This window comes from Nicotiana sylvestris, chromosome 1, assembly GCF_000393655.2.
Source record: "Nicotiana sylvestris chromosome 1, ASM39365v2, whole genome shotgun sequence".
Lineage (NCBI taxonomy): Eukaryota > Viridiplantae > Streptophyta > Magnoliopsida > Solanales > Solanaceae > Nicotiana > Nicotiana sylvestris.
In genome coordinates, this window is record NC_091057.1 from 42721203 (window position 1) to 42731438 (window position 10236).

At 37.1% G+C, this 10236-nt stretch overlaps 1 protein-coding gene across 1 annotated transcript; it reads right to left on the reverse strand.

Moving 5' to 3' along the window:
- Positions 1–485: 485 nt before the first annotated feature.
- LOC138869407 (uncharacterized) lies at positions 486–3346 on the reverse strand. The gene is made up of 6 exons (XM_070147024.1): positions 3019–3346; positions 2364–2568; positions 1810–2187; positions 1638–1720; positions 1005–1441; positions 486–638 (listed from the first exon to the last, which is right to left on the reverse strand). The coding sequence occupies exons 1-6, from the start codon at positions 3344–3346 to the stop codon at positions 486–488; spliced, it is 1584 nt and encodes a 527-aa protein (XP_070003125.1).
- Between the last annotated feature and the right edge of the window lie 6890 nt (positions 3347–10236).

The window sequence follows — 10236 nt, forward strand, 5'->3', positions numbered from 1 at the left end:
ATTAAAATGTAACTATACTATATCAAAGACAAATTTAGATGTCTGACACAATACATAAAAGCATATTAAACACACATAAACAAATTGTAGTCTACTTCATAATGATCTTTAAAAACTTAAACGATTACACAAAAAATTTGCTAACTTTAACTCACTAACAGTTAATTTGAATAACTATTCTAACTACATGATATTCATTTCTTCTTGGGCGCATTCTTGCCAGATCTTTTGTTATGCCCTTCACCTCCACAATTTCCACATGACACCTTGTATTTCTTTGACTTTATTTCATCATATGTTTTATATCTTTCCTTTTGAGGTCTCTCTGGCTGCCATTTATCTTCCGTCGGTGGATTTACTACCTCATCCAAAATATATTGTGTCATATTCCATTTGCTTTCATCAGGAAGAGGATTTACAGGTATTTCATACGTACGTAGAAGACTCTCCCTTGTGTAATACGGAGAGCAATAGTTTTCATATGTTTAAGTCCTGTGCCTTAATGCTGCCAAAGCATGCGCACATGGAAGTTCTTCAAGTTGGAATTGGCCACAGCTACATTTCTTGTTTTCTAGACACACAATGTACCGCTTCACACCATCTAACACAGTATGTATATGATCTGTTGAAGCTCTCACCTACAATTGCAGAACAAACAGAAAAAATATTATCTCAATCATAAAAATAGATTATCTACAACCTATCTACAAATATTCTACACCTTATCTACAACCTACAATTATCTACAATTTGACTACAATTTATCTACAATCTGGAAATACTGCATATTAAGTAATTTATTTTTTCTGCACCAAATAAACAGATCTTACCCTAAGCTTATGAGATAATATTCTGTTGTTCTCTAATTCTTTGTTGAATTTGGACCCAAGAAATGTGAAAGTACCCTTCGCCTTCAATAACTTCTCGTTGGTTCAACGTTCTAACAGTGTCCGCATATACTCTAAAAGGTCAAATATCGGCAGCTCTCTTGCATCTTTTGTTACAGAGTTCAATGACTCTGCAATATTTGATGTCATTGTCCACGTTCTATTCATTGTTGCATGTACTCTTGACCATCTATGATAGCCAATATCATATAGGTAAGATTTCACACGCGGGTCTACCTCTTCAATTTTCGACATCCTTTCATTAAATTCATCCAGAGTGTATGACCGTGCTGTAGCAAAGTACAATTCATGTAATTGTAGATGACCTTTCTTGAATTTTGACCTTATATTTGTCCAAATATGCCACATGCAAGAGTAGTGTGTCATGCCCGGATAGACAATTGATGTTGCCTTCAGTATACTCTCATTTCTATCTGAAACAACACACATTGAAGGTCTTTCATCATATGCCTGCTTGAATTGCTCAAAGAACCACTTCCAAGATTCGTCATTTTCAGAATCAACCACAGCATATGCCAAGGGCAATATTGTACCTACATTATTAATTCATAAAATATTAATTGGCAGCTTTAAAAATGTATATAAAAATATAAATACATAACAACTACAATATATCTTCATAATATAGACAATTTATCTACATTTCATGTAATAGCTACAAAATTACTACAATGTATCTACATTTTATAGACTGCCTACAAAATAACTACAAAAGTTTACACTTTTTACCTGCTGCATCCATGGTGCTTGCTGTCAGCATAATCCCCCTGTAGCCTGACTTTAAGAATGTCCCATCAACTACTACTACTGGCCTACAATGTTGCCAACCACTTATTGATGTACAAAGAGCAACAAATGCGTATAAGAAGCATTCATCTGCTATCTTCTTCAATTTAACAACCGAACCAGGATAAGTCTCCTCAAGAATATAAAAATATTGGGTAATTTGTTGTAGGAGTCAGCCGGATTCCCTCTCAAAAACTGTAAAGCCTTTTCCTTTGCTCTCCATGCTTGCATGTAGCTTAGGTTCACTCCGTGTTCGGATAACATATCAGTTTGTATGTCCTTTAGTGTGTAAACAGTCTTAGGATCATAATACTTTTGAATGACCATGCTACCAACTACAGCTGCAGTACATTTGCGATGTATGAATGTTTCGTCCATTAAGGAGCATGTGTGTTGTAGGTTGAAACTCCTTATCTTGAACATTGCGAAATCATTAATTGACGTTGCCTTGAAGTGCCATTTACAGTTTTCACCAACGCATACAAGCCAGTAGCTACAAAAAAAATACAATATTTAATACAGATTATAAATGTAGATGCAACAAAAGGACTGTTTTAACATAAAGTAACATAAACTACAATTTAACTACAATTTATCTACAATGTTTAAAAAATACATACCTTGAGTAAAACACTACTTTTAATGATCTTTTCACAAATATCTCCATACCTTCTATGACTAGATCTTTTAACTCTGAACTGGAACTTGTGCATCACAGAAAAGTGCTTCATTGCAGCAGCTACAGTTTGCTTGTGCTGATACACTTGTCCTTCTTCAATAGCAGTTTGCGTAGATTCTGTTATTATTTTACTTTGATATTTCTCAATAGCTGGAGAGGATGGCATATCAAGTAACTTTAGGGATCCAGACGAACCTGCATCAAAATAAAGATAAACAGTGTCATTATAATTTTGTAGAATCTTTGTAGATAATTTGTAGATATAGTGAAAATTTTGTAGTCATCCATTTTAGGATGTCAGACATTGTAGTTAAATTGTACTATAACTGTTGCAATTTGTAGAAATTTGTGAAAGCAATACTGCTTCGTGCATAATTAAATTGATTTATATTTTATTTTACTAGATTTTGTTCTAAATATAGATTGTAGTTTTATTTGAAGACTACATTTTAAAATCAACAATTTCTAATCATATATTGTAGTTTATTTTGTCGTATAAATGTAGTAACTTTGTAGATAATTTTGAGAACAACATTGCTTTATTCTTTCATTAAAATGATTTGTAGTTTAATTGTAGGTAAATGTAGTAATTTTGTAGATAATACCGTAAAACTATAATTCTATGCAATTTCGAACTATACAAACCTGCACTTCTGTTATCGTTGGTGATTGCCAATTCCATATTGAAATCTCGTACACTTATACATAACGGATGTGAACCTAAGTTTTTATTCTCCATTTTGGTCTCCATATACACACGAACCATCATATCATTCCTAATCTCCATTGGGGGACAATTGTCGTTCACCATGTATTTGATTTCTACAATTTTTTCTGAAGTATCAATCGATAGTTGTTCTGCAATTGTAGAAATCAGAATTCTGTAGCTTGCATTCTCATCTACCACAATGGCATCAACTTCAAAATCTCTAAATCTGCCATAGTTATCCCAATTCTCATTCAGTTGTAGCATGATTGCGATTTTGGACATGATTATGTGTTGTTGCTGATGTATTATTCTAAATTTTTTTTGTTTTTTTGGATTTCTAGATTGAGAGAAAAAAAGATGAAGAACAGATATACGATCGCCAATTTGATTTCTGAAAACGACGAAGAACAAAATATTCTACAATTTGAATTCAGTTTGTTGAATCTCGAAGATATGTTCTGCAATTGTTGCGAAATCTCCTTTCCGTTTCAAAACTTGAATTTAATGTAGAATCAATCAATCCCAAAATTCTTTCCTGATTTTTCGCGCGTTATTAGGGGAAGATTCTACCCTATTAATTCCTAATAAACGAATGGTACAGAAATATTAGGAAAAATGTGGACTAGGCTGGTAATTTAGATACTATGCACATATTTGATAATAAAGTTTTATATATGGTATAGAAGGAAAAAATCCCTTTCAATTAACTATGTTCTCCCTCCGTCCAATTTTAATGGTCACTTTAATTTTTTTCATTCCCATTGAAAAAACTAATAAATACAACGTATAATTTACTAAGTTATTCTTATCAAATGCTTTTTGAGAATTGAGTAGTATTAAAAAGAACTATTATTTTTTTAATATTAAGGGTATGGTTGAAAACAATTAACAACTTTAGTCTTGAATTCCTAAAGTGATAATTACTTCGGGATAGTTTTATTTTAGCTAAAATCACAGTTAAAATAGGATGGAGAGAGTACTATATAACCTATTCAATAAAAATCTTGAGATAGTTACATGGACACGTTATATTGATACTTAGCTAGCGTTTGGCCATAAATTTCCAAACTTATTTTGAAAAATTTAATTTGGGTAAAGTTTGATTTGAAGATGAAAATGTGTTTGGATATAAGTTTTCAAAACATATTTTAGTTTTTTTTTTAAAAAAAAACATGAAACATGACTTATACCCACAAATTCTAAAAACTATCACAAATACCCAACAATACATTTATCAATAGCATTCATTGTATTATCGCAAACCAGAGAACATAAATAAATTTGGTACAAAAATTATTATTTTTATAATGAACTACATAATACATAATCAGATGACCGAGACAACGAAGCAGCATTGTTACAAAATAATAAATGGTGGGCTCTTTTATAAAATACAAAAGTTTGGGGCAATTTTTTAAAAAATATAATAGTGATATTTTGTGAGCTGGTTTTGAGATTTGGGTTTTGAAAATTTGCCAAAATATGGATAAAATCTATGGCCAAATATATATTTTCCAGCAAAATCCCAAATATATTTTGGCAAAATCTATGACAAACAGGTCCTTAAGGTTAGGCTGCAGTTCAAAATTTTCAGTCCACAATTGCTTTCAAAAGAGTTCATGTGAACTATCTATGTAATGGACCCAAAACTGTTGTCCAGAGTTGATGTAAAAATTGCACGGGGCGACGGGACGCCCTATTTGGTCGTCCCCATTTAACCTATACCCATTTTTTTAAAAGTTTTAATTTGTACCCACTTTTTAAACAACTTCAGCCTCCTTTCTCCTCCTCCTCCTCCTCTTTCGTTTTCTTCTTCTTTCTTCTGCTGCTATTGGTTCTGCTATGAAACTTCAGTTCATGGGATGATTGCCATAAATATGTTTATCAGATTATTTAAAAATAAATTATAAATTACGTAAGTTAGTAGATAATTATTTGTGAATATTTCCACGTACGTAAGTTAGTAGACAATGATAATTCTGTTCTTTTCACGTTTATTGTTTCCAAAATTTATGATTTAGATGCTGTTGGCAATCTGATTATTTATCTAGTATGTTAGAAAGTTTTTTCAAAAACTTCAGCTTATATAATACTGATTTCACGACCCGGATTTTCTACCCTCGGGAATCGTGATAGCGCCTACTCGTGAAAGCTAGGCAAGCCGAGTATTATAAATTCATGACCCTTTTTATTAAGCATGCTCAACAATTCAAAGTATTAAGTGATTAAACAGCGGAATAAATTAAATAGCTAGAAATGCGAAAGTCGAAAAACTTAATAGTTCAACCAAACACTGCTACATAATCTGAAGTACAATACTACCTAGAATGTGGTGACACTAGTCATGGACTATCTAAGAATACTACAAATAAGGTCTGAATGGAAATACACAAGTCTGTCTCTAAACAAGTAAAAACAGAAAGAGAAAAGATAGGAGCAGATGCCAAGGCCCGCGAACGTCTACAAGACTACCTCGGGTCGCCTGAATGGACTGAAGACAGCACCCTCACTGCGGTCCAAACGCTTCGGTATCAGTATCTGCACACAGTGCAGAGTGTAGTATCAGCACAACCGACCACATGTGCTGATAAGTGCCTAGCCTAACCTCGGTGAAATAGTGACGAGGTTAGGACCAGACTACCAAATAAACCTGTGCAGTTAAATCATATACAGAGGAAATAAAAGCAGATAATTACACCTAAAGTTGAGCAGGGGAAATATGCTGCGGGGATAACAGATAACAACAGAATAACAGTAGAGAAATGTAAGGAATGCCATAAATCAATTACCAGTAAAAGATAAGAAAATAAGAAACAAGTACACATGTAATACCGTTGCAGGCGTGCGACCCGATCCCATTTCATATAATACCGTTGCAGGCGTGCAACCCGCACCTATTTCATATAGTACCGTTGCTGGCGTGCAACCCGCTCCCATTTCATATAGTACCGTTGCAGGCGTGCAACCCGCTCCCATTTCATATAGTACCGTTGCAGGTGTGCAACCCGCTCCCTTTTCATTTATCAACACCAATCATAAAAGAATCTAGGGAACAATGATATAACAACAATATCGCAAGGGAACAATAATATAACAACAACATCCCGGCAAGGGAACAATAATGATAATCCTCATATGAAGCACTAATAAAGCACAACGGAGTCACAACAATTACAATACAAGACTCACGGGCATGCTTGACACCGACGTATAGATACCCGTCACCATGCCTATACGTCGTACTCCACAATTAACACATAGCAAGTAAGACACAACTCCTAATCCCTCAAGCTAAGGTTAAACTAAACACTTACCTCAAACTTCCACGGCCAACTCAAGCCTCAAACACCGCTTTTCCTTTAGAATTCGCCTCCAAATTACTTGTATCTAGTCCAAATTAATTTAACATCAATAAATGCTAAATAATCCAATCCCAAGGCTAAGTTATAGGTTTTCTATCATTCTTCCCAAAAGTCAAAAATCGACCCCGGGCCCGCTTGGTCAAAACACGAGGTTCGGACCAAAACCCGATCACCCATTCACCCTCGAGCCCGAATATGTAATTAGTTTTGGAATCCGACCCCAAAACGAGGTCTAAATTCTAATTATTCAAAAAGCCCTAACTCTACCCAAATTTCTAATTTCTACCATGAAAACTCTTGATTTTTTATTAGAAAGTGATGAAAAATATTGGGTAATTGAAAGAGTAAAGTTTATAATTGAATACCAACACTTTGGGGATGAATTTGAGGAAAGCAAATCGCCTTTAGGCCTTGGGAGTTCGAAAATATGGGGTAAAATAGGTTCTGCCCGGTTCTGGTTCTGTTTTAAAATGACTGGGCAGGACTTCATCGCATTCGCGATAGGCCTGTGGCGTTCACGTTGGGTCAGGCCCAGATGGCAATATCGTTCGCGTTTGCAGAGTTTCATCTCCTCGAGCCTTCGCGTTCGCGGTAAGGTGGCCTTGTTCGCGTAGAATAAATTTGAAATCCCTCCCCCAGGCCACTAACCCTACGCGTTCGCTAAAGGTACTCCCCCCACAGCCTCGCGTTCGCATCCCAAGCTCCATGTTCGTGAAGAAAAATTTTGCACCTGAGGAATATTGCCTTCCTCATTCGTGAGTGAAGCCACGCGAAGAACAAAATCTCTGTGCATCAGAAACTGAAAACTTGCAACATTTCCAAGTTTAAAACATCCCGAAACCCATCTGAAACTTACCCGAGCCCTCGGGGCTCCAAACCAAACATGCATACTAACCCAAAAACATCATATGAACTTATTCGTGCGATCAAATCGTCAAATTAACACCTTTAACAACGAATTTAGCATCAATATCAAAAAAACAATCAAGAACACTTAAGTTTCAAATTTCACATCCGAGGGTCTGATTCACGTCATTTCAAGTCCGTTTCTTACCATATTTTACAGGCTAAATCTAAATGCCATATAAGACCTGTACCGGGCTCCGGAACCAAGATACGGGCCCGATACCATCAATTTCAAAAACATTCAAATTTCTAAAAACTCATATATTTTCCAGAAAATAATTTTCTTTAAAAATTTATTTCTCGGGCTTGGGACATCATAATTTGATTCAGGGCATACTCCCAAGTCCCATATTTTCCTACGGACCCTCCGGGACCGTCAAATCATAGATTCGGGTCCGTTTACCCAAAATGTTGACCGAAGTCAACTTAAATTAAATTTTAAAGTCCAAATTAATATTTTCATCATATTTCCATATAAAAACGTTCCGGATATACGTCCGTATCGCACACACAAATCGATGTGAATAAAAAAGAGGCTTCTAAGGTCTCAAAATACAGAATTTACTCATAAATCAAGTGATGACCTTTTGGGTCATCACATCCTCCACCTCTAAAACAACAGTTCGTCCTCGAACGGACATAAGAAGGAAGTACTTGAGTCGGAGAAAAGATGGGGATAACGGCTCTATATATCAGACTCGGACTCCCAGGTCAATGCCTCAACAGGCTGACCTCTCCACTGAACACTAACAGAAGGGAAACTCTTCGATCTCAACTGACGAACCTACCGGTCTAGAATAGCTACTGGCTCCTCCTCATATGACAAGTCCTTGTCCAACTGGGCAGTGCTGAAGTCTAACACGTGGGATGGATCACCATGATACTTTCGAAGCATGGACACATGAAACACTGGATGCACGGCTGATAAATGATAACTATGATTTCTACATATTTTATACCCATTCTTACCTAAGCTTTGTGCATTAACTGCCATAAATTAGTCCCAAAATGCATACAAGTTGCGCTTGATTGTAGGTTTGAGCGACAAGATGACAAATACCAAAGATCGGCTCAAAAAGGAGTGAAATCTGCCAAGTGTCAAAAGACAACTGAAGTGGGGAACAAAATGACCTGTGCGGTCTGCACTGATTTGTCACGCGGCCGCACAGGAGAGTTCAGAGGCTGGGCAATTTCCAGGTCAACCTGCACGGTTCGCACTGCTTTGCCACGTGGCCGCGTAGGATAGTTCAGAGACCATGCAATTTTCAAGTCAAGATGCGCGGCCTGCGCTCCTTTCCATGCGGTCCGCGCCCAAGAGTGTCAGAGACTCGGTTATTCAAGGCAAAAGCCCACGCGGCCGCACACCTAATTAGTGCGGTCCGCGTGGAAACGCCCTATGCGGCCGCGCATCGCATTTGCGCGGTCCGCATCCCCAAGTGTCAGAAGCAAGATATGAAGACCCAAACCCCTACGCGGTCGCGCGTCATTTGTGCGCGGTCTGCGCCAGACCCTCAGGGGTATTTTTGTCCAATTTTTCCTGTGTAGTATAAATAGAACATTTTACTTTTTAGGTGCAGTTTTTCAGTTTTGGTTTTTATCAGATAGCAGCTGAACTCGAGACTTCATGGTTTTAGCCTATTTTGGGCAATTTCTTCTAGTATTAACGTGGATTTGAGTAGATTAACATTGTAGTTAATTATTATGTCAATTTCATCTACTATTTCTTCAATTTCTGTTTCTATTATGGCTAGCTAAACCCATTAGCTAGGGTTGTGGCTCAACCCTAGTGTGGGTAATTAATGGGTGTGATTGTTTAGTGCATGAATGATGTTGGGTATTTGTTATTTGGATTAATCTTATGTTTTCATTAAGATTTGGTGGTTGCAAACACTAAGTCTAGCTTAGTGAGTCTTGACTCTTCTTGAGAAAGAGAGTCTATGACCCCAAGATTAATTCCAACAAGGAATTGGGATGGACCCATGAGAATGGTAGTCCCAATTAACGGGTTAAACCTCGAGAGAGTAATTACCCAACTTGAACCATAAGTTGCTTGGGCAAATTGGCCTACCCAATTGGTCTCGAGAGAGTCAATTGGGCAAAATCACCCTCTCTACCGAGAGGTGTGAGAGTGGGTGCAAAAGTGCAACGGTTATAGCATAAGTCCCATATTCATCATTCTTGCATTAGAAATCTCTACCCGTTAGTTGACCACCTAGGTACATGCCACGACCCTAGTGCCTTTCTCTATATTGCATACAACTTAGAATCTATATCTTAGCCTAACTTAGCTTTAAACTTGTAGTTGATAAATTGTAGTTGATAATCAAAAGAAAACCAAAAATGTTAGAAGATCAATTAGGAGCTAAAACATAGTCCTAGACCATACAAACACTCAACTCCAAATTGAAGCTCCCTGTGGAAAATTGACCCCGATACCGCTATTGGGTAAAAGTATTAGTGCCCACTCTTTCTTAGGTTGAGTCCGTTGCGATCACCTTTTTGGCGCCGTTGCCGGGGACTTTACGGTGTTGACTATTTGTGTAGCTAGTATTGTGTTTTGCTTCTCTTTCCTTCTTATTTACTAACTTTGTTTGTGTCGATCAATCAGGTACAATGGCTCTTAATGCAAATGACCCTCTCGGCAATGTGATAGCGGGGGAGGAGGTAGAGGATCTAGAACAAGATAAGGTCTTACCTCAACTTCCATGGAGAGGCCGACATGTCAATATAAATGCAAATGAGAACAACAACATTCCAGACCCTTCTCCGGCACCGCCGAGAGTGGCTCCCAGAGTTCTACCAAATCAAGGATACGCCAGTGCTATTGTTCCTCCCCGAATCCGGGCGGGGAACTTTCAAATCACAAATGTTATGCTGACCTTGCTC